Below are 23,831 nucleotides of genomic sequence, written 5' to 3'. Positions count from 1 at the left end.
GTAGTCTTGCATTTTATAAATTTCCCATAGTGCCCATTTATAAGATACTTGTAAACTTGTAAAAAAAAAAAATTTATAAGAGACTTGTAAAAGGTAACTTTTCAGTAAGATAAACATCAATGGCTATCAATGGCTATGGACTGAAAATAGTATAGGGTGAGGAAAGATGTGAAAGTTAGAGTGTTGGATTTATTACTGAAAATATCCAGAAAAAAACAAACAAGTGCTTCAAAGCAGTATGTCAGCCCCACAGGTGGCATGGCAAATTAAAAAGCAAAATTCTATTTCTTATCTCTTTTGTTGAGCCAGACCCATGAATTCTGGAATTGGGATAGGGAATTCTGGGTAGGGAAACTCCTTCTATCAGGGGAATCTAACATTAGCTCCATAGGTTATGATTTTAGGGAAACAGAGGTTAGGTGAGTCACCTAGAGCCTCACACCAAAGTATCAAAGATTGGGCTTGAACCCAGGTCTCGTGTCTGAGACCGGGCTTTATTCCTAAACCCTTAAAAATTCAGTTGAAAATTTGGCCTAATTTTAAATCCCAGAAAAATCAAAATACCCAAACGACTTCAGGTCTAAATCTTTGCATTCAGATAATGTTCCAGTCACAGTCAGTGGGGAAACTGGGTGAGGTAGAAGACCCTTCAGCCCAGAGGGAATCTGCTGATAATGTCTGCTTTGACTCCCCATCTCCCCTCAGGGCTTTTGGCCTTCCTGAAAAGTCAGGGGAGGTGACAACCTGTGTTGAGATTGAAGCAGAGTGACAGCAGGTGACAAACTATGTACTATATCAAGTTGTTCCCACATGTTCAGGGTTGTTTTTGTTACATTATAAAAAGGGGAAAGCCCTTAAAATAAACAGACTCCATTTTACCACCATCTTCGGGAGTCCTGCCTCCACTTCTCCACTAGGAGGGTATATCTTAATCACCCCAGTGTGGGGGCTCTAGAAAGCAGGACACAACAAGATAAGAGCGGGACCAGTTGAGGGAAGGGTATGGCCAAACTTTGTTTCCTGAGATTTCATTACTACAGCCAAGAACCAATGAGAAGAATGTTTTTACCGGTTTAAGAAATGCCAAGGAGAGTTCTTAGGGAGCCCTTGACCTAACAAGAAAAGCTCAATGAAAACATTTGTGGTGGAACCTTAGAATCCTAGATTTTCCCTCTGGCATTTTGACAGGGCCCAGAGTTAGAAGGGCACAGAAGCCTGCTCTCTGGAGAAGAATGAGATCAGCCTTTGAAAATGATGCAATAAATTCAGATGATTATAATACAAACATCTACAGACAGGACCATTTCAATATACAAAGAAGAGCAAAAAAGGGGGGCTGTATGACTGATCCAGCAAGTACAATCGGTTTCTCGAAAGCGTGGTAAACTTAAGACACTTTTCTTGCAACAACTCACGTGTTAATGCAGTTTTATAGATGAGAAAGCCAAGCCACATAAAGGGGAAATGACCCATGACCTGGCAGTAAGGGTCAGGACCAAGGGTCAAACTCATTTGGCCACATTGCTTCTAGACAGATGTCCATGTCAAACATATGGGGCAAATAGCGGTATTTCCGTTTTACAGAACTTGAGCCCAAAGCCATATGAATAAGGCTTGCTCATGATGTCTAGGTCTGTCCTCTATAGATCAGCTCACCTTACCTAAATAACATTTAACCACATTGTAATAAAATTGTCCTATACAAATCCATCCACATTTTATGGATGGAAGACCCAAAAACTCTGGGTCTCAGTTTCTTCATCCAAAGAATTGGACATGAAAGTCTGAGTTCCAAATCTTGTGGTCCGATCATGTGTAAAGCTCTGAAGGTGGATGAGGAGGAGCTGGCTAGCTATAGTAACTGCCATTTTTATTTACAAAGTATTCTATGGACATTGTATTTATTGATAACCACATTTTAAATTTTAAAGAATATTTTGTTTTTCCCAATACATTCAAAGATAGTTATCAACATTCACGTATGCAAATTGTGATCCAAATTTTTCTCTCCCTCCCCTCAAGACAGCAAAGCAGTCCGATATAGGTTAAACACGTGCAATTCTTCTAAACATCTTTTCACATGGATCATGTTGCACAAGAAAAATCAGATCAAACAAAATAAAAATGAAAAAAAAAAAAAAAAGGCAAGCAAACAATAACAACAACAAAAGGTGAAAATACTATGTTGTGAGCCAGAGTGCAATCCCCATGGTCCTCTTTCTGGATTAGTCTAATTTCTCTCGAGTTAGAAACCATAGCAGGGTAAGTGGGAAGAACGCTGATTCTAGAGGAAGAAGCTCGGGTCTAAATCCTTCCTCTGACACATTTCCTATGCAATAAGTGACTTTGGACCAATTGCCCCCTGGAGTGCTGCCTCCACCATCAGGCAGGACACAGGGCCTTTGCAACTTCTCCTCCTCTCCCAGAAGGATTTTGCCAACATTAGAGAGAACTCTGGGTCAGAGCTGGCTGACCAAGTTAAGGATAAAAGGCTAAGCGCCTCCAATGTGATCTCTCTTTAATAGGCAGGCCATAGGATTCTTTTTTTTTTTTTTAATAGTTTATATTTCCCAGATATATGCATGGGTAATTTTACAACATTGACAATTGCCAAACCTTTTGTTCTAATTTTTCCCCTCCTTCCCCCCCTCCAGATAGCAGGTTGACCAATACATGTTATATATGATAGAGTATAAATTAAATACAATATATGTATACATAACCAAACAGTTGTTTTGCTGTACAAAAAGAATCCAGGCCATAGGATTCTAATAATCCCTTCCCTAACCTTGGACAGATCACACCTCCAATCCCTGTCTTGACATCAGGCAGACCCAGAACTCACCATCTGCCCATCTCTTTCCTCTTTTCTCTCCTTTTCTATCTCAGGGATCGATAATCAAACCAACACTGCCATTGCTACTGTGACATGGCTCCACTGAGGGTCCCTGGGATTTAGAGGCCCACTAACTGGGCCAGAACTCCCTTCCGGGGTCCCCCTCCTACTCTCAAGGTCAACTCCCCGATCTTTGCTGTGTTCTTATCCCACTCTATTCTGCCCTTCTCTATGTGGGGTCCAAAATGTGCAAGAAAACCAGTGAGGCAGGCCTCCAAGCCATTAACAATTTCCAAAAGGGACCAGACCCCTTCAATGAACAGGACCTCAGGTCTTCCTTACAATCTGAGATGTCCCCTTTCTCCAGGGCCTTACTTTTATTGGGCTTGCTACCCAGACTCTCAGAAGAGGCAAAGTAAAATAGAGTCTCGTTGGATGATGGACTTAGCTTTTGACTCCCCAGGAGGGCAAGAAATGACACCTCAGCGGGGAGGTGGGGGTCACAGGATGGACAAGGCAAGGGTCATCTCCACTCACTGAGTGATAATAAGATAGGCCTTTCCTGGTGTTGGGCAAGAGAAGATGGTCCAGAGTTACAAACATTAGGTGGGGGACTCCAAATCATGTCAAGCCATCCTGCCCCCCCTGGGTTTGGACATCAGGATCCTTGTGGTTAGCTAATGAACTTTATAACTACTCCATAAGTGGTGAAGAGTGAATTAATGGGTTAAGGCCTCACGACAAAGGACCTATTTTAACCTATTGGATTATTCCTATATTTAAGAGGTGTAAAATACATACTGATACGTGTAATTCCTACATTCATATGAGTTGACTAGAAACTCCTAGCTGTCTGAGACTAGAGATCATCTAGTCTAACACAGATGGGGAAACTGAGGCCCTGGTTTGCAAGAGAGCTAGCCAAGCCACCAGGTGACAAAGGGAAAACCTGGACCCCCAACTGGCTTTCTCTTCCCCTCCATTCCACTGCCTTGTGCAGACCGTACCCCCCCACCCACCCAGGGGGGCAGAAGTAGGCTCCACATGTCCCAGACAAGTTTAGAAAATGGCAACCAACCACAAGCTATGTTCTGACTAGGCCCCCTTGTTTCTTTACGGAATGGGAGCCAGACAGAATGTTAAGGTCTTCCCCCATTGGCTGGCAGTATGGTCGCCGGGACAACCATTGCTTGTAAACATTCCATCTAGGAGCCCAGTGTAACAGCTGCCAAATTAACTTGAGGGAGCCCAACAGCTGTAGCTGTCCAGTGGGAAAGGGTTCCCAGCCAAGGAACTACTTGGCCAGGTAGGTAGGGCCTGGGCTGAACTTTCTCACCACACGGGGCACCCTCTACCTGCCCGACTTTCTAACCTTTCCCTCTTTTCTTGATGTTTTGGGGCTCTGTTTGGGAGTGAAGAGGAGGGGAAGGGGGAAAGAGGTTTAGAAAGGCTTTGGATGGAGAGGGGATGGTGGGGAATGAAGAGGAAGGGGAGGAAAAGAGGGTTCAGGAATGATTTGGATGGGGAGGAGGTGGTGGTTCGACTGGGAGGGGGATTGAAAAATGGCCACCCCCCCCAGGAGAGAGAGGAGAAAATACCTTCCCCTGTTCTTTGGAGGAAGTGGGGAGACTATGGATGCGTACTATTATCAGACTGTTTTAAATATATTGAATTTTGTTTGTTCTTTGTTATAAGGGACGGACATTTCCGAAGGGGAAGGATACATTGGGTAATGTCGCTAGTGTATAAACAAGATCACTAACATTTTATGTGTTAAACAACATTGGTGTTAAACAAAAAGGTGACGTTATCTGTCCTTATCCCCTCCCCAGCTCCTCCCAGCTCCATCTTTGAACACTGCACATCCTACATACACACAGCTCACCATGGTCAAAATCCATTCGTTGTCGGCCACACACTCCACAACCTGGCTGCAGTTCGGGGAGGGTTTGGCTGGTGAGCTGGGCCTTGAGTTGATCACTATGGAGAGATCTTAGGGAACCCCCCCCCCACTGTGGCTCAGGCTTCCGCTCCCCCCAGCCTTGTTACAAGGTCCCACCCATCCTGGCCTTTGACAGAGAAGCAACTTGGTCCTGTTCTTTCCATCATCTACTAGCCTGACTCCTGCCCCTGCCACTGAATGTCTCCTCATTGTTCTCACTGAACTCAAGGCTTTTTCGTGGCGCTCAGCCCATTTCCCAAGCCTTAGTTCATTCAGGACTTCCCCACTAGTTTTAAAAATGGGTCCATGCTCTGCTTTGCTATTCATCCCACTATTAAGTCCCCACTTCAATCTTCTGAGCTTACCTGACTTATCTAGGCAGACATATTGTTTCTTTTTTTAAAAAACACAATTCTCCCCTTTCTCCCCAAAGAACCACAGAACTATATGGAACTCGAAGGGTCATCTAATGATTACATTTTACAGATGAGGAAACTGAGGCCCCAGGTGGCCAAATGACTTGCTCTGGGTCACATGGGTGGTCCGGGATCGAGCTGGGATTTAAACCCCAATTCTCTGACTCCAAAAATTAGTTCTCTTGCTCTTATAGCTTGCTGTGTCCCTTATTTGCAATTATATTGTCAGAATTTCAACTTTTTTGGAGCCAATTCCCCTTTTCAAGAGTCAGGACAAAGGATCGGGCCCTTTTTGGAACTTTGACATCCTTTGGTCTCAAAGTTAGGATTTATGTGTGACTGGGCCCAACATTTCCTGCCGTGATTCCCCCCAAGGTGACAGTCACTTTCTCCCAAGGTTCCTGGCACTCTCGCTAACCACCTAGCTCCCCTCATTGGTCAGCATTAGGTGCAGAGCAGGATCTAGAATCTGGGAGGGATTTTGTAGAAGAAATAGATCCAGGGAGAGGAAGGACTTAATCACACCTAGGGTCACACCTAGGACCCTAGATCTAGAACTGGGAAAGATGATAGAAACCATATAGTTGGACTTTGTTCACTTTACAGATGAGGAAACTTAGGTTCAGAAAAGGAAAGGGACTTGATCAAGGTCACACCTAGGATCCTAAATCTAGAATTGGGAAGGACAATAGAAACCATAAAGTTGTACTTTATTCATTTTGCTAGAGAAGGGTACTTCTTGGAGAAGGAAAGGGACTTGATTAAGGTCCCTACGTCTAGAACTGGAAGGGACCTCAGAGGCCACTTAGTCCAACCCCTTCATTTTACAAATGGGGAAACCAAGGTATGGGGAAGAGAAGGGATTTGTCCAAGATCACTGAGAGAGTAACTGGAGGAGCTGGGATTTTAACTCAAGTTCTAGGACTCCTGGTTCAGAATTCTTTCACTCCTTCCACCTTTTGAAAAATGAAATTGTTGGCAATTCTCAAATTGGTTCTAGTTGTTCTTCATGGAACAGACAGGGAGCTCTCTAGCTTTGCCCCCTCAAAAATGTGTCTTGTTTCTGTGCCAGTTGGTGATCTGTATGGTTCATTTTGTTGTTCAACAAATCACCCATTGGATAAGCATTTAAGCACCTACTATGTGCTCAGCACCAACAGCCCCTGTGCCTTGGGAGTGTACATGAGACAAATGTACACAGATGAGTGTGTACAGAATCTAGGGATAGGGATGGAGCCAAACATTTCCTTGTAGGGGAAACTTCAGGTGAGGAAAATCCTTGTACCAACGTGGGGGGTACCTTCTTTGTTTCAGTCCGCGATGTCTGCCTATGGTGGAAAGGTTAAGTGACTTACCTAAGATCTCACAGCCAGTAGATATCAGAGACAGGACTTGAACTCAGGGGCTTCCCAGCAGAAAGGGGGTGTTGGGGCAGTGATGGGGGGTATAAAGTCCTGTTGTCTTTAAATTGCCATCGTTCTCTGGGAGCAGATTTCTTGGAGAGCTTCTTGAGGAAGCCTTGGCTTTAGTTCAGTTCAATAATCCCCAAATGCAGCCAGGAGTTAAAAGTCCGGATCCTCTATTGTGTCCTTCAAAGTCTTGAATCTTTTCCTATCAGAATGTCTTTAGCCAGCTTCAGCCTCTAGCTCCCTCTGAATCCAAAGCCTCCAGCCAGCAGGAAGGTAGATGTGGGAATAAATTCTTGACTCTGCCTCCAAGAGTGTGGGATTGTGGGTTTCCCAGAAGTCAGTCCTAGTTGTGAATCTCCCTGAAGTCCATGAGCAGGCTTTTCCTTTAGACTTGTGAATCTGCTCTTGTCCAAATGACCCCAGCCAGAACCACAGTAGAATCTCAGTGACTTTTCCTTCCTGAATCCCGGCTTCTTATATCCTCCCAGAGAATGGGCTTGTGGGAACTCCTTACAGAACCAATGAGCAAACTCCTTTAAAGGTGTAAACTCCTTTAAAGGTATAAACTCCTTTCAGAAGTCTAAAGGTGTAAACTCCTTTTTTAAAGGTGTGAACTAAGCACTTTACCTTGTCTCAAGTTCTGGCCCATAACATCTGCAAGAATCCTAACAGGGGGGCAATGGAGAGATCACTGGACTTGGGGACAGGAAGACTTTAGTCAAAATCCAGCTTTAGCTATATCCTATCTGTGTGAACCTGGGCAAGTCACTTAATCTCATCCTGCCTCAGTCTTTTCATCAGTAAAATGGAGATAATAATCATATCGACCTCACAGAATTGTTGTCAAGAGCAAATGATCCTTTAGAATATATATATTTGGCCCCCAGGTGATACAGTGGATACAATGCTTGGCTGGGAGCCAGGAAGACCTGAGTTCAAATGTAGACATTTACTAGCTGGGGGACCCAAGGCAGGCCACTTAAGTTCTGTGTGCCTCAGTTTTCTTTTCTTTTCTTTTTTCTTTCTTTCTTTCTTTTTTTTTCTTTTTTCTTTTTTTTTTTTTTTTCTTTTTTTGTTATAGCTTTTTATTTACCAGATATATGCAGGGGTAATTTTTCAGCATTGACAATTGCAAAACCTTTTGTGCCAATTTTTCCCCTCCTCCCCCATCCCAGATGGCAGGTTGACCAATACATGTTAAATATGTTAAAGTATAAGTTAAATACAATATATGTCTACATGTCCAAACAGTTGTTTTGCTGTACAAAAAGAATCGGACTTTGAAACAGTGTACAATTAGCCTGTGAAGGAAATCCAAAATACAGACAGACAAAAGAGGGATTGGGAATTCTATGTAGTGATTCATAGTCATCTCCCAGAGTTCTTTCACTGGTGACTCAGTTTTCTTAACTGTAAAATGGAATAATAGTACTTACCTCATAATGTCATGAGAATCAAATGTTATCATAGATACATATACACAGGTATAACACGCATATGTATGTATGGTGATTAACCCTCCCATGTAGATGTGTGTAGGACATCCTGTCCGTACCCAAGCATGTACATACAATACACACAGCTGTATGTTAGGGTTAACCAATGTACACACATGGGCCTTGCTGGGCACATATCCATGTACGGATAAAACACACATGTGTTTTTGTACATGTATGTGTCCATCCGTGAGTATTCTTGGCAGCTAGGTGGTGAAGTGACTAGGACAATGAGCTTGGAGTCAGGAAGGCTGGAGTTCAAACGTGACCCCAGACACTTCCTAGCTTGTGTGACCTTGGACAGATCATAACTTCTGCCTGCCTCAGTTTCCTTATCTCTAAAAATGGGGATAATAATACCACTTACAGAGGCAGCTGGGGGGGGGGGGGTTAGTGGATAGAGCAGTAGGCCTGGAATCAGGATGACCTGAGTTCCAATCTGCTCTCAGAAGTGCGATCCTGAGCAAGTCATTTAATCTCTGCCTTAATGCTCTGGAAAAGGAAATGGCAATCCACTCTTATCTTGGCCAAGAAAACCCCATGGACATGATGGTTCATGGGAATCAGGAAGAGTTAGATGATACTGAACAATACTTCTTATTTCCCAGGATTACTGAACCATCCAATTAGGTAATATTTGTAAATTGCTTTGTAAACCTGAAAACACTCTATCAATTTCAGCTGTAAGGCCTAGTTTAGAGCCACCCATTGTACCACACTGACTTAAAAGGTTAGATAAGCTACATGGTGGGGATGGTCCTAAAAGTATACTTTAAAGGATGGAGGTCAGGAAATCAGGCACCTATCACCCTGGGGGATCCCCATGTGGCCATAGTGAGACACCTTTTCAGTGGGCCTTCTTCCACGTGTGCCTCCCTCCTCAACCACGTTTTGCTCCCTGACCCAGAGACAGAATTTTCGTGTTTGGGACAAATTCCCAGAGGGGAGATGGTTGTATTACAGCCTGGGGAAGCAGCTTGCCAGCTCCCTACTTGGCCCATGGTTTCCTGGGAGCTAACCTCCTCCCCTCCCTATATTTGAACAGGAGGAGAAACAGGTCCCTCTGTTCCTGTGTCTTTTCTGTCTGGCCATACCATAACAAGAGGCCCCCAAAAGGTTCTCCAGGGTGAAAAGTAGTCCAAGGGGGAAGGTATCCTTTTTCAATACCCATCCCTTGGATGCTGGGGCATGCTGGGAGCTACCCTTGCTCTCCAAGTGCTCTGTGTCTCTAGCTGGTCCCATCCTTCCTTGGCTCCCTTTTCTGGCACTGACCCGTCAATAGCATCCAGTTATCCTTCCCCATTTTGTGAAGAGGAAGTGGCCCTTCCTACATCAGTACCCCAGAACAAAAACTCTTCTGTATCACCCTAGTTCCGACTCAGGGTCTCTCTATCAGGTGGGCTTCTTTTGGACCACTCTTCACTTTCCATTCATGAAAGTCCAGCCCACCAAGTGATACTCTTTTGTTCAAAATCTTTTTTACTTTATTAATTTTACTTATTTTTAACTTTATTAATACACCTTTTTGTGCATTGATACAAAGAGAACTGAGGCTTCTGGATAGTATATCCAACCTATTTCTCCATTACTCATATACTCATCTGAATTTTATATATATATATATTTATATAATATTATATATAATAATTATAATATATTAATATATTATGTTAATTAAATTAACATATAATAATTATATATTATATGAATGTATACTATATATTATATATACTCATCTTCATTGTTAATCTTGTTTTTAGGATAGGAGCTTTTAAACGGTAGGTTGCCAAGCCATATGGGAGAGGTCCAAATGGGGGAGAAAGAAATGCCATAATTAATTTTTGTTTTTTTTGTTTTTCTGTTGAGGCAACTGGGGTTAAGTGACTTGGCCAGGGTCACACAGCTAGGACGTGTTAGGTGTCTGAGATCAAATTTGAACTCAGTTCCTCTTGACTTCAGGGCTGGTGCTCTATCCACTGCACCACCTAGCTGCCCTGCTCACTAAGCTTTTCAAGTATCATTCAAGTTTCAGCTGACTTAAATCAATTTGGAATTGGCTTAAATCCAGCCTGAAGTCTTTTGTCCCTGGTTTGAGGCACGCCTCTAGACAATTCTTAGGACACTGGAGAGGGAACTGTGTGCCAGCTGTTTCATCTCCCTCTGCCTCTGTCTCTTCAGGAGCACGCGCACACACACACACACACACACACACACACACACATACACACACACACACACACACATTGTTATCCCTGTTATGGTCAGAATAAGGTAAACTGAAGCACAAAGTTTTTTTTGTTTTTGTTTTTTGTTTTCTTTTTTATTAATTTTTATAATTATAACGTTTTTTGACAGTACATATGCATAGGTAATTTTTTACAACATTATCCCTTGTACTCCCTTCTGTTCCGAATTTTTCCCCTCCTTCCCTCCACCCCCTCCCCTAGATGGCAGGCAGTCCCATATGTATTAAATATGTTATAGTATATCCTAGGTACAATATATACAGAAGCACAAAGTTTTGAGCACTATCAATTTATTAGTAAAATATCAACTTATCATAAAGGATCTCAGCAAAACTAAGACCCCAAATGAGGGGGGCAGCTCCCTTTTATAGTTTTGGGGACTCATTAAGGGGAGAACTGGATCTCTGATCTTAACTCATGATGGTCCAGCTAAGTTTTTGTACTAAGTTCAGAGACAAAGAGCCAGCTTTAGGCCAAAAACAAGTTAATTAGAAACAGGATCAATTCGAAAAGACACAGAATTGCCCTAATCACTTCATCTTTCCTTGATCTAAGGAATACAGTTATCCCTTCCACAAGGTGGGACGTGGGTGGGATGGTGGTTAGAGGGATGCCCCTTCCATCTGGAAAATTTGCCCAAAATGTTTTTGGCTCCCCCCTTTGTACCAGAGAAGAAATTGGAGTTTTTTCTTTTGCTTTACGGGGTGTTTACGGTGTCTTATTGTAAAATCTGGGTTAAGTATTTGGACGTAGTCTCTATGTTGTCTGCTGGCCTTGGCGGATGGTCTGAAACTCCTCCAAGCTCCCATTTAATTTCTTATGCTGATCCATATTGTACTGTATCGAAACGGCTATGGGGAAAGGCAGAAGGGTTGACTGTACTTTCTGCTTTCCTCCCAAGGGGTGGAGCCCTGGCAGACCACCACTGAGACCCTCGATCTTCTAGACTACTGGACCCCAGCTACTCTTTGTAGAACTCAATGCTAAAGACGTATTAATAATCACCACAAGTTCCACTTACCAAAGGACTTTCCTTCTCACCAACCTCCCCCTCCCCTTAGGTAGGTGGCTCAGATTATTATTCTCCTTCTAGGGAGAAGAAAACTGAGGTTCAGAGAGCCCATAGTCACTGGCTCGATTTCAATCCGGGTCTTGTGATGTCAAATATAGCATCCTTTTCACCCATCTCAACGATTTCTCTCCACGAAGGTAGAGAAAGGGAGATTGCCCTCCTGCCAACTAGCTTCCTCAGATGGATGGACGGATGTCCAAGGAGAAGGGAGAGATGCTGGGATAAATCGACACTCCTTTCCCTGCCTTCTTTCAGTTTTTAGGTTGTACCCATAGTTAAACGAATGGACTCAATGAATCCCCAAGCACTTGTTGGAGACATTATAATATATTAATATAAAATATAGTAACTTAGCAACATAATGTAATTGATATGTGTAATTGATATGTTGTATATGTGAGTTGAAGAATATGGGCCCCTCGGTTTAGAACTAGAAAGGACCTTAGAGGCCATCTAATCCAACCCCTTTATTTCACAGAAGGGGAAACTGAGGCCCAGCCTAAGGTCCCATATATGATCTTAGAATTAGAAGGATGTCAAAGGCCAGCTTCTCTAACCCCCTTATTTGACAGAGGGGGAAACTGAGGCCAATAGAAAGGAGGTGGTTTCCCTAAGGTCACATATAGAGTCCTAGAATTAGAAGGATGTCAGAGGCCAGCTACTCTAACCCCCTTATTTGACAGAGGGGGAAACTGAGGCTCAGAGGAAGTTCTTGCCTAAGGTCACATACAGTATCCTAGAATTAGAAGGATGTCAGAGGTCAGCTACTATTTGACATAGGGGGCAACTGAAGTTCAGCCTGAACTAATTTTGCTCTAGATCAAACAAGTATGTGACCAGGCAGGACTTTGAGCCCATGTTTCTCTGATTCCGAATGTAATCCTCTCTGCAGTGTACCATATCTCTTCAAAAGCAGAGATACAGTGTGGGAAAGGGCTCTGCCTTTGAGACTTAGGATTTGAATCTGGCCTCTATCTTTTCTTAGCTGTTTGGCTTTGGAGGAATCACATACCCTATGTGAACCTCAGTCTCCTCCTTTCACTCTTCTCCAATGTGGATAGGTCAGTTGTTCTTAGATGAACATCAGGGGCTCAAAATGGATGAGAAACACTCTTTGGAACAAATTTCTTTGAGAAAGTAATTTCTCTTCTGTTCATTCAACAACAATTTATTAAGTGTAGAGCACCAGCTCTGAAGTCAGGAGGACCTGAGTACAAATCTGGCCTCAGACACTTAACACTTCCTGGCTGTGTGACCCTGGGCAAGTCACTTAACCCCAGTTGCTTCAGCAGAAAAACAAAAAACAAACAAACAAACAAAAAAAAAAACCACCATACAAAACAATTTGTTAAGTCGGTCAGTCATCCGGCATTAATGAGGCACCTACTGTGTTCGAAGCCTCTGTGTGAAGCACAAGGGATACAAAGAAAGGCAAAAACAGTTGCTCTCAGAAACTTTAAGTCCAGTGGAGGAGATGACAAGAAAATAACAAGGCAAAGACAAGATACATATGGAGTAGATGTTAGGGAATCACAGAGGGGAGATGCTCAATAGAATTTTGTTTTTCCAAATATACATAAAGATAGTTTTCAACATTCGTTTATTTTTGGCGAGGCAATTGAGGTTAAGTGACTTACCCAGAGTCACACAGCTAGGAAGTTCAACATTCATTTTTGCAAGATTTTGTGTTCCAGATTTTTCTATTTTAATCTTGGGTTCCTAATGCCCTCAATGTCACCCTCAGGAGTCTTCAGTTATCTCAAGGGAAACTGCAAGATTTTCAAACCCAAATGGATTTGAATTCACGCCTTAGGACACTTGGAAGGGTGGTGTGTGTTGAGAATCTCAGGGGATCAGGATGCCCCTAAGTTTTAGGACCCTCCTCACTGATGGAAGTCAATGTGTCCACATCCACCCTTGCTTCTCAGCAAAGCTGAACAATGAGGGTAAGTGAGAGACAAAAGGCAACTTCTTAAATTTCTTTCAGGTTGAAGATAATGGATAAAGGCACCTTATCCTCAAGTACAGTGGAAAAATCTATCCAGATAACAGAAGATGCTATTTATGCTGCAGTTAAGACACTGGAAGGTAGTGAGCCTGGAGGGGCAGGCTATGCAATAAACTTTTATTGGGTGGGTAGACCCCCGAGGTAGGGCCCTCCCACTTACCTACCCCCTTATTTGGCTGCATCATATTAATTAACTGGCTCTTGGCCTGCTTTCAGATTTAGAAAATCCAGTGAAAAACATACAGTGGACAACATGTAAGGACTTCACAGTGGACCTGGGCCGACAGCAGATCGAAGAATACATCTCGGTAAGTTCTGTCAATCAGTTAGCACTTTTTGTATGCTTACTGTGTGCCTGGCACTGTGCTACAGGCACAGAGAAGTGCAAGAACACAGACCCTGCCCTCAAGGAGCTCCCAAGCTAATGTGCATCAAGAGATATTTAAAGTGAAGGGAAAAGTAATCTCCAAGAGAAGGCATTAGCAAGGCAGGGGGGGAGGGAAAAGGGATATTAGAAACTCATGCAGAAGCCGAGATCCAAAGGAGGCCAAGGAAGACAGGAGCCTGTCCAGGTGAAAGGAACAGCATGAAGTTCTAGAGTCCTCACTTATGGCTAGTCACAGAAAGAAGGAGGCTAGGGAAATGGGCCTAATCCCCCAGCTAAGAAAGTTGACCTCTGAAAGGTGAGATTAGGAAGTTCAGCTGCAAATGGCCTTTCTCCTGGGTGTCTTTCGCGGAGACTCCAGAGTTTTCAAAATGGAAGGAACCTTAGAGGTGAGGTGGTCCAGTCCTTCTAGATTACAGATGAGAAAACTAAGATGTGGAGAAGGTCATGTCGCTAGTGAGCCGCAGAGCTGAAACCAGAACCAGGGCTTCTGCTTCCTGATCTCTCTGCACATTTGGTTATTCTTCATGCTGGCAGCTCAACTGACCAACTGATATAGAAACTGTAAAGTGGGGCTATAAAAGCTGTAAAGTGGGGACATAGAAACTGTAAAGTGGGGACATAGAAACTGTAAAGTGGGGACATAGAAACTGTAAATTAGCGATATAGAAACTGTAAAGTGGGGACATAGAAGCTGTAAAGTGGGGTCATAGAAACTGTAAAGTGGGGAAATAGAAACTGTAAAGTGGAGCTATAGCAACTGTAAAGTGGGGATATAGAAACTGTAAAGTGGGGAAATAGAAACTGTAAAGTGGAGCTATAGCAACTGTAAAGTGGGGATATAGAAACTGTAAAGTGGGGAAATAGAAACTGTAAAATGGAGCTATAGCAACTGTAAAGTGGGGATATAGAAACTGTAAAGTGGGGACATAGAAACTGTAAAGTGGGGACATAGAAGCTGTAAAGTGGGGATATAGAATCTGTAAAGTGGGGATATAGAAGCTGTAAAGTGGGGACATAGAAATAGAAGCTGTAAAGTGGAGACATAGAAGCTGTAAAGTGGGGATATAGAAACTGTAAAGTGGGGAAATACAAACTGTAAAGTGGAGATATAGAAACTGTAAAATGAAGAAATACAAACTGTAAAGTGGGGATATAGAAACTGTAAAATGGGGCTACAAAAGCTGTAAAGTGGGGAAATAGAAACTGTAAAGTGGGGATGAGATTCCCAAGTACTAAATAATGACGTTGTGTCCATAATCTCTGCCCCTTGAAAAAGAGGACAAAGAGATATGGCTGATATAAAGTCATAGATAAAATCTGCTGTTTGCACTTGGTTTGCTTCGGATGGAGCAATGCAGCAAATGGAGCTGGGTTTCAAGGCTCGGGGTGGCCTTTGACCTGTGCATTGTTGGACCAGGCTTTCCCTGCTTCTGAACCCGGTTCCTCCCTAAGATTTAAGGCTTGAACTAGATGGCTTCTGCACTTCCTCTGACACTCAGTTCAATTTAGGAAAGGGCTATTAATGACCACTATGTGATGGGACCTGTTCCTGGTCTTAGGGATGTAATGATGAACAACGATTATATTCCTGCCATCAAGGAGGTTCTAATTTATTCTCTGGAAGTAGCACAATGGAAAAAGTGCTAGACTGGGAGTCAGTAGGCTACAAATACTTTTTGTAGACTACATGCCATGATGTCCCTGATCTAGGGAATCTGCTGGACCAAAGCAAGGAGGTAATTACTTCACAATTTAATGATCTTTGAGAAGTACTCAGGCTCAAACAACCAGCACATGCCATAGGTCATAGACGCAGAGTTTCCCAATTCCAATGTACTAAGTTGCCTCTAATAATCTCAAGTACTTTTCCTGAATAATCCTTCCAATTTCTATGGGGTTTCCTGATTCCTAAGCCTCTAATTAATGTATTAAATTGCCTTTAATGATCTGGAGTATCATTCCTGAATAATACTTCCTATTTCCAAGGTGCTTCCTGATTCCAAATCTTCTGTTCAGTATACTAAGTTGCATTTAATAATTTGAAGTATTATCCCTGAGTAATCAATCCAATTTTCATGGTATTTCCTGATTTCAAAGCCTCTAATCAATGTATTAAGTTGCTTCTAATGATCTGAAGTATTATTTCTGGATAATAGTTCCTATTTCCATGGTGTTTCCTGATACTAAAGCCTCTAATCAATGTACTAAGTTGCCCCTAATGATCAGAAGAATTATTCCTTAAGAATCCTTCCTATTTCCATGGTGTTTCCTGATTCCAAAGCCGCTAGTCAATGTACTAAGTTTTCACTAATAATTTGAAGTATTATTCCTTAATAATAATTCCTATTTCCATGGTGTTTTCTGATTCCAAAGCTTCTATTCTGTATACTAAGCTGCATTTACTAATTTCAGCTATTATTCCTGAATAATCCTTCTTATTTCCATGGTTTTTTTTTTCTGATTCCAAAGCCTCTAATCAATGTACTAAGTGGCTTCTAATGATCTGAAGTATTATTCCTTAATAATAGTTCCTATTTCCATGATGTTTTCTGATTTCAAAGCCTCTATTCAGTATACTAAATGGCATTTAATAGTTTGAAGTATTATTCCCGAATAATCCTTCCTATTTCCATGGTGTTTCCTTATTCTAAAGCCTCTAATCAATGTACTAAATTGCATTTAATAGTTTGAAGCATTATTCCTGAATAATAGTTCCTATTTCCATGGTGTTTTCTGATTCCAAAGCCTGTAGTCAATGTACTAAATTGCTCTAATGATCTGAAGTATTATTCCTGAATATTCCTTGTATTTCCATGGTGTTTCCTGATTCCAAAGCCTCTAATCAATGTACTAAATTACCTCTAATCATCTGAAGAATTATTCCTGAATAATCCTTGCTATTTCCATGGTGTTTCCTGATTCCAAAGCCTCTAATCAATGTACTAAGTTGCCTCTAATTTTCTGAAGTATTATTCCTGAATAATCCTTCTGATTTCCATGGTGTTTCCTCATTCTAAAACCTCTAATCAATATATTAAGTTTTCTCTAATGATTTGAAGTATTATTCCTTAATAATAATTCCTATTTCTATGATGTTTTCTGATTCAAAACTTCTATTCTGTATACTAAGTTGCATTTAATAATTTCAGTTATTATTCCTGAATAATCCTTCCTATTTCCATGGTGTGTCCTGATTCCAAAGCCTCTAATTAATGTACTAATTTGCCTCTAATGATCTGAAGAATTATTCCTGACTAATCCTTGCTATTTCCATGGTGTTTCCTCATTCCAAAGCCTCTAATGAATGTACTAAGTTGCCTCTAATGATCTGAAATTTTATTCTTTAATAATACTTCTTATTTCCATGGTGTTTCCTGATTCCAAAGCCTCTAATCAGTGTTCAAATTTGCTTCTAATAATCTGAAGTATTATTCCTTAATAATAGTTCCTTTTTCCATGGTGCTTTCTTCTCTGATATTACTATCTCCCTTTTGACAGAGAAGGGAACTGAGTCTCAGAGAGAGGAGGTGGACTGCCAGGGCCATATGAGTAAAAAGTGTCAAGGCACATCTCCTACTGTCATGTGAATTGCTTTTTCCAATACCAGAATAGCATCCCCTGGTAAATGAAGAATGGTTAATAATCTCTTTACTGGGATGCTTTGCTTTAAGCAAACTTGACACAGGAAAACTATATATATATATATATATATATATAGATAGATAGATAGATAGATATAGATATAGATATAGATAGATAATATATATATATAGATATATATATTATAATATATATAGATATAGATATAGATATAGATATAGATAGATAGATTGTAAAGTAGGTCAGGCCATAAAAAGTCTCTGTTTTACAAAAGTATTCATCCTAATTTAATCTTCAAAGAGTAGGTCCATAGAGCTGGATAGGACCCCAGAGGCCATCTAGTGAAACTCCTTTATTTTACAGAGAAGGAAACTGAGGGGCAGAAAGGCAAAGGAGCTTGTTCAAGGTCACACATAGGATGCTATGTCTAGAACTGGAAGGGAGCTTATCTAGTCCAGCCCCTTCATTTTACCGAGGGGGAAAATGAGACCTAGATATGGGAAATGATTTGCCCACACAAGATCACAGATCTTGAACTAGAAGGACTATACAGGCTAGTTAAGTCTAAAACCCTTCATTTTAAAGGAGAGGAAAGCGAGGCCCAGGGAGATGAGACCATTTGTCTGAGGCCACTGAGGTAGAAGGGAGCCAGCATTGGAATTGATATCCTAGGACTTTAAGTTCAGTTCACTTTCACCAAATTCACTTTCTCTCAGAAGTCCCAAGTTCCCTTGGTAAAAGGAAACTGGGATTCAATGGATGTCATTTTTTCCAGAAGCATTGCTCTCAGGTTCAGGGCTGTGCAGCTGCGTGCCATCCTGCCTCTGGTGGCAGAGCTGCCATCAATGGATGGCCCTCCATTCCCTTTCCCTACCTCTTTCTTCATCTGTCTTTCTCTAACTGCTTCTCAATCTCTCCCTCCTTCTTTGTTTCTGTCTTTCTCTCTTCTCTGTCTTTTTTTCCTCCTGATCCTTTCTCCTCCTGTTTCTCTCTCTCCCTGCTTTCTCTCTGTCTCTCTATCTCTTCTGTGTCTCTTTCTCCCTCCTTCTCCCCCTCCCTCTCCCTCCTCTCCTCATTTTGTGTTGAGCAGACTTGGGAATTTCATGAGAGTTGGCTCCACTGGTCTGACTACTTGGAGAAGGAAGACTTGGAGTTCAGCGTCCGCTACCATTACCGGGTGCGCTGGAGCATCCCCACATCCCGCAAGCCCATCCCTCGGGCCACTGCCTGTGTCTACTTTCTCATTGAGATCTCCAAGATCAAACCTAAAGTGAGTGCTCCCCCTTTGGCCACTGGCCCCTTCCTGGAATAGAACTGGGGAAAGCTACCCCCCCCAATGATGTTGTTTTATTGGGGGAAATCCCAATATAGTTCAGTTTGACTCTATGGTTCAGTCTGTATGACTTCATGGGCCCTGGAATGAGAGGTGGGAGACCTGAGCTGCAGCTCCTGCTCAAACCTTCACTAGCTGGGTGACTCAGTTCTCTAATCTGAGCCTTTAGAGCCCCAATTACATGAGGGGGTCACACCAGATGACCTCTGAGGTCCCTTCCAGCTGTAGACCTAAAACTCTCTCTGGGATCTTGAGCCAGTGCCTTCCCCCTTTATGCTTCTGTTTGCTCTTTGGTAAAAGGCAGAGATCGGTGGGTGGGTGGATTTAAACACAATGACCTCCAGGGTTCCTTCTAAATCTATGGTCCCATGATCCTACACTCCAAGAGCCCAGGAAATGGAAACAGGAGGTCTGAGTTAAATTCCCTGTTCAGAACCTGACTAGCTTGATGACACCTGATACCTGGTAGTCTCAGTTTCCTCATCTTTAAAATGAAGATAATATATTCACATGGTTACCTCCTGAGGGGTTCTTGAGAGGAAAGTACTTTACGGATGAGGAAACTGAGCCGGTGAAATGACTTGCCCAGGGTCACACTAGGACTAGGCAGTGTCTGAGGTCACATTTGAACTCAGGAAGTGGTGTCTTCCTGACTCCAGGCCTGACACTCTGCCCAGTGGGCTAACTCTCTTTGTGTTGGGAGGAAAGGGGTCTCTAAACTTCAAGGCTACCTAGAAATGAAAGCTAGCATGGTTAATTTCTTCTTTCTATCACAGAGTTTACCAGTTGAAGTATTTTTTGTCCTGGAGTCCAACAGATATGTTCACAGGTAATATATGTGTTTGGAGGCTACATTAAAAAGAGGAGTGGGGGGGAGAGGACCAGGGAAGAGGAAGGAGGAAGGAAAGATGGAAAGGCAACGAGTCCCAATGGGGTGTAGTCAAAAATCTCAGCTCCCAGGGCTTGCTCACAGGTTTCATCATGCCTTTGGATGAAATGCTCCCATCCTCCAAGGACCTAATAGACTAGCTCATTGATCCTTGCAGCATGAGAAAGCACAGGGAAGGGTTTGAATGACTCCCAATCTTGAAAGACTATTTTTAAATTAAATTAAATTAAATTAAATTTTTATTATTTTTTTTGAAAGGCTATTTTTTTTACATAGAAATGTGCAGAATTAACTTGAAATCCTTTTCAGGTTTAGTAGCTTCTCTGAAATGAAGCAGCTAGGTAGTACACTGGATAGAGTGTGGGTCATGGAGTTAGCCAAGTCCTAAATTTAAATCCTTACATACTTATTACCTTGTGACTCTGGGCCTGTTTCCTCACTTGTGAAAAAATGAGGAAATTGGAATTAATGGCCTCTAAAATGGTTGTTCCAGATCTACATCTCTATATATTATATCTTGATTAATTTTTTTATCATTTCTTTAAGAAAAACACATCTTATCGTTGTCTTTTGTCTTGATTTCATTCATTTCTCATCCACCTATCCCTTACCTTGAACCCTCCCTTATGGCAAAAGAAAACACTCAGCAAACTACAGAAATCTTGTCCAACAATGTAGATAGTAGTCTGTGACAACAGTCTCCCACCTCTTGGTTTTTTACAGGGACCTTTAGTTTGCCCATTATATACTTTTGGTGATCTTTTCATTTCCATTGTTGTTTTCTTAGTTTCCTTCTGCATCAAATCACACAGATGTCCCCACATTTCCCCTTCTACCTGTCACACAGATAATATTCCATCTCACTCGTTTATCAGAGTTCTCTTTTTGGTTTATTTCCCACTTGGGTGCTGAATTGGATTCTTCGTTATTATAAAGAAGGATATTATGATGATTTGGGACTATATCGATCCCTCGTTTCTCTATTTAATTTCCTTAGGGCCTGGGATTGCTAGATAGAAGGGTATCGAGAGTTTAGTCATTTTTCTTGCATGATTCCAAATTGAGATCCTGAATAGATTAGTCTGCAGGTCTACCCAGAATGCATCTATCTTTCCATACTCCTCCAACATTATTTCTGCCTAGTTTCTGTGATTTTAAAAACTCTCTATTTTTTCCTCCCCCTCTCTCTCCCTCTGTCTCCTCTCCCTCCCTTATTGTCTCTCGATCTTCCTTTTTCTCTTTCCTCTTTTCCCTACCTTCCTTTTTCTCTTTCCCTCCCTTTCTCAATCTCTTTTCTTCTCTCTCTCCTTCTTTCCTTCTCTCTTCCTCACTGTCTCTCCTCTCCCTCCCTCCCACTTCCTCTCCATCACTCTGTCTTTTTCTTTCCTTCTTTCCTGTCTCTCCTCTTCTCCCTTTCTTCCTCTCTTTCCCTCCCTTCCTTTCTCTCTTAATCTTCCTTTTTGTCTTTCCTCTTTTCCCTCCATTTCTCAATCTCTTTTCTTCTCTCCCTCCTTCTTTCCTCTTTCTTTAACTCTTCCTCACTTTCTCCTCTCCCTCCCTCCCACTTCCTCTCCATCACTCTGTCTTATTCTTTCCTTCTCTTTCCTGTCTCTCCTCTTCTCCCTTTCTTCCTCTCTCTCCCTCCCTTCCTTTGTCTCTCAATCTTTCTTTTTCTCTTTTCCCTCCCTTTCTCAATCTCTTTTCTTCTCTCCCTATTTTCCTCTTTCCTTCTCTCTTCCTTCCTGTCTCTCCTCTTTCTCCCTCCCTTCCTTTATCTCTCAATCTTTCTTTCCTTCTGTCTCCTTCCTTCTTTTGTCTCTTCTCTCTTCCCTCTATTCTTCCTTTTTCTCTCTCTTCTCCCTCCCCCACCCCACTGCAGACCAGGAAAATCTCGCTTCCGAGAAAAGTGGCTGAAGGACATCATTGAAAGCAAGATCATCCTAATGAACAGCATTAACTTCTGATTCAATGATCCACTGCTGATTTGGGGTTTTGGGACTGGATTTCTGGTCTATCTGCACTAAATACAACATTATAAATTCAGCCATACAGTATATTTTGGGAAATAAAGTTGTCAGGACACTTAGAATTCAGCTGCCTGGAATTTTTTTCCATTCTGTTTTTTAACACACAAATAAATTTACCAGACAGTTGTTTTCTATTTTTCCAGACCATTTTTCTATTATATCCCCATTCATGGTCATCTAGGTGGTACAGTAGATAGAGTTTGGGGCATAGGATCAGGAGGACCTGAGTTCAGATCCAATCCTGCCTTAGATATTTACTAACCAAGTGACCCTGGGCAAGTCACTTAACCCTGTTTCCTAATCTGTAAAAAGCATTTGACAGTAATAAGGAAGTTATGACATCTAGTTTGAGATACCTAGTAGGCAGCTAGAGATGCAAAACTCGAGGCCAGGAGAGAGATTAGGACTGAACAAGTTGACCTGAGAGTCATCAGCTTAGAGAAGATAATTTATATAATGATAGTTGATGAAAACACCAAGTAAAATAAAAAAAAGGGCCGGGGACAGAACCTTGTTGAACAGCGATGATTAGCAGATATGATATGAGGATCCAGGAGAGGAGACAGGAGCCATCAGGTGAGTAAGAGAATGAGAAGTGTCACAGAAATCTGGAGAGAAGAGAGTCATCAACAGCACCGAAGACTACAGTGAGATCAACGATGAGAAAAAGCCATTGGATTTGGCAATCAAAATCACTAATAACTGAGGAGGGAACTGTATTGGTTAAATGTCAGAAGGCAGACTATAAAATTAAGGGAGGAAAGGAAGTGGATGTCACCGATTGTAGGCCATTTTCTTTCTCAAGGTGTTTGGCCACAAAAGGGAGATTTAGGACAAGAAGTAGTAGAGCTAGATGGATCATAAGGGTTTTTTGGGAGACTGGGAAAACATGGGGTATGTTTGTAAGTGATGAAAGATTAATGAGAAAGAGCCATCTGCTGAAGAAAATGGAATGGGATGACAGAGGAAAAATCAAAATACTGTGCGTCAAGTGCTTTGTAATCCTTAAAATCCTAAATATCCGACATGGCCACCAAATTCTTCTACCTCCCTCCCTATAACTCTGACTACTTGGTTCCCTCTTTTCCCCTTTGAGGCAAAACAAACCAAAAACGCGCAACCCAACCACCAAAAACCCCATCCTTGCTGTTGAAACCACCTTTCCCAAGGTTCTCTTCATCCTGATTTATCTTCAACTTCTCAATCCTTTTCTCACTCACCAAAACAGCTGACCAATGCAATTGTTAAATCAACATTAATTCATGTCATCTACTTACTGGTCTGATAAGAAAGTTCATCAGTACCCTGCACAGAGTGTTATAGAAATGTTAGTTACTATTTTGAGGGGCTGAGATCAGGACCTTTAATGAGGGATTAAAGCATTTAGGGGACTTGAGGACACGCAGTAGCTAATACTATATGAAAGGTACATCAACAAGTCAGACTCTGACATGTTAGGCTCACCTAATCTAGGCTCATTAGGGAGGCTTTTTCAGTCTTATTTCTGAAGTAGAGATATTTCATTTCTTGAATTGATGGATTTTCCCAATTCCCATCATGTAGCATAGGGACAATGCTGTGTGTGCTGTCTACCTGGTTGTCTAGACTAGGTTAGCTGTGCATGAAGCTTCCTGACCGTCTTGGAGCAGAAGACAGATGTCTGGCAGATACAAAACAAGGCTTTGAAAAAACAGATGGTTAACTTATTCAGGATTGTAGAAGTGGTGTCATTGTTGCTCTCAAAAACTTCCCAAACAACCAGAAGCGTGAAATTTACTTTATTTGAACAAAATAATCCAAATACAATACATCAGCCAAGCTGTCAATACTCTTAGTTTCTTAGGTATGTTGGTACAATAAGACAGAACAAAAAAATGGACAGGAATGTATTGGTGAAAATAGCTGGTATATTCCATTTCTTCCTAACTCCAAATGGCATTACATACTTTTAAAAGCAGCAAGCTAAATCTGTCTTCCCTATGGTTTATTCAAATAAAGGCTTATTCTTTTTTTTTTAATTTTTTAAATGCTTATTCTTAATGAAAACAAAGAGTTTCCCCCCTCATAAAATAATCCAAATTCAATACATCAGCCACACTGTCAATATTCTTAGTTTCTTAGGTATGTTGGTACAATAAGACAGAACAAAAAAATGGACAGGAATGTATT

The 23,831-nt window shown here is 41.7% G+C and overlaps 1 protein-coding gene across 1 annotated transcript; it reads left to right on the top strand.

Moving 5' to 3' along the window:
* The first annotated feature begins 4,034 nt into the window (after positions 1 to 4,034).
* AKAP14 (A-kinase anchoring protein 14) lies at positions 4,035 to 21,724 on the top strand. The gene is made up of 7 exons (XM_074277325.1): positions 4,035 to 4,142; positions 11,247 to 11,406; positions 13,405 to 13,505; positions 13,642 to 13,733; positions 18,504 to 18,683; positions 19,523 to 19,575; positions 21,515 to 21,724. The coding sequence occupies exons 3-7, from the start codon at positions 13,415 to 13,417 to the stop codon at positions 21,597 to 21,599; spliced, it is 501 nt and encodes a 166-aa protein (XP_074133426.1). The 5' UTR covers positions 4,035 to 4,142; positions 11,247 to 11,406; positions 13,405 to 13,414; the 3' UTR covers positions 21,600 to 21,724.
* The last annotated feature ends 2,107 nt before the right edge of the window (positions 21,725 to 23,831 follow it).

The sequence above is a fragment of the Sminthopsis crassicaudata genome, chromosome X (assembly GCF_048593235.1).
Source record: "Sminthopsis crassicaudata isolate SCR6 chromosome X, ASM4859323v1, whole genome shotgun sequence".
NCBI lineage: Eukaryota > Metazoa > Chordata > Mammalia > Dasyuromorphia > Dasyuridae > Sminthopsis > Sminthopsis crassicaudata.
Note: the sequence above shows the minus strand (reverse complement) of the source record. Positions and strands in the feature narration are given on the sequence as shown.

What these genes read in the sequence shown, in the direction of transcription:
- AKAP14 (XM_074277325.1), top strand. Translation starts at nt 13,415, where the DNA reads ATGGATAAAGGCACCTTATCCTCAAGTACAGTGGAAAAATCTATCCAG. An exon ending in TGCAGTTAAGACACTGGAAG is followed by an intron (nt 13,506 to 13,641) that starts GTAGTGAGCCTG and finishes GCCTGCTTTCAG; the next exon opens with ATTTAGAAAATCCAGTGAAA. An exon ending in TCTCCAAGATCAAACCTAAA is followed by an intron (nt 18,684 to 19,522) that starts GTGAGTGCTCCC and finishes TTTCTATCACAG; the next exon opens with AGTTTACCAGTTGAAGTATT.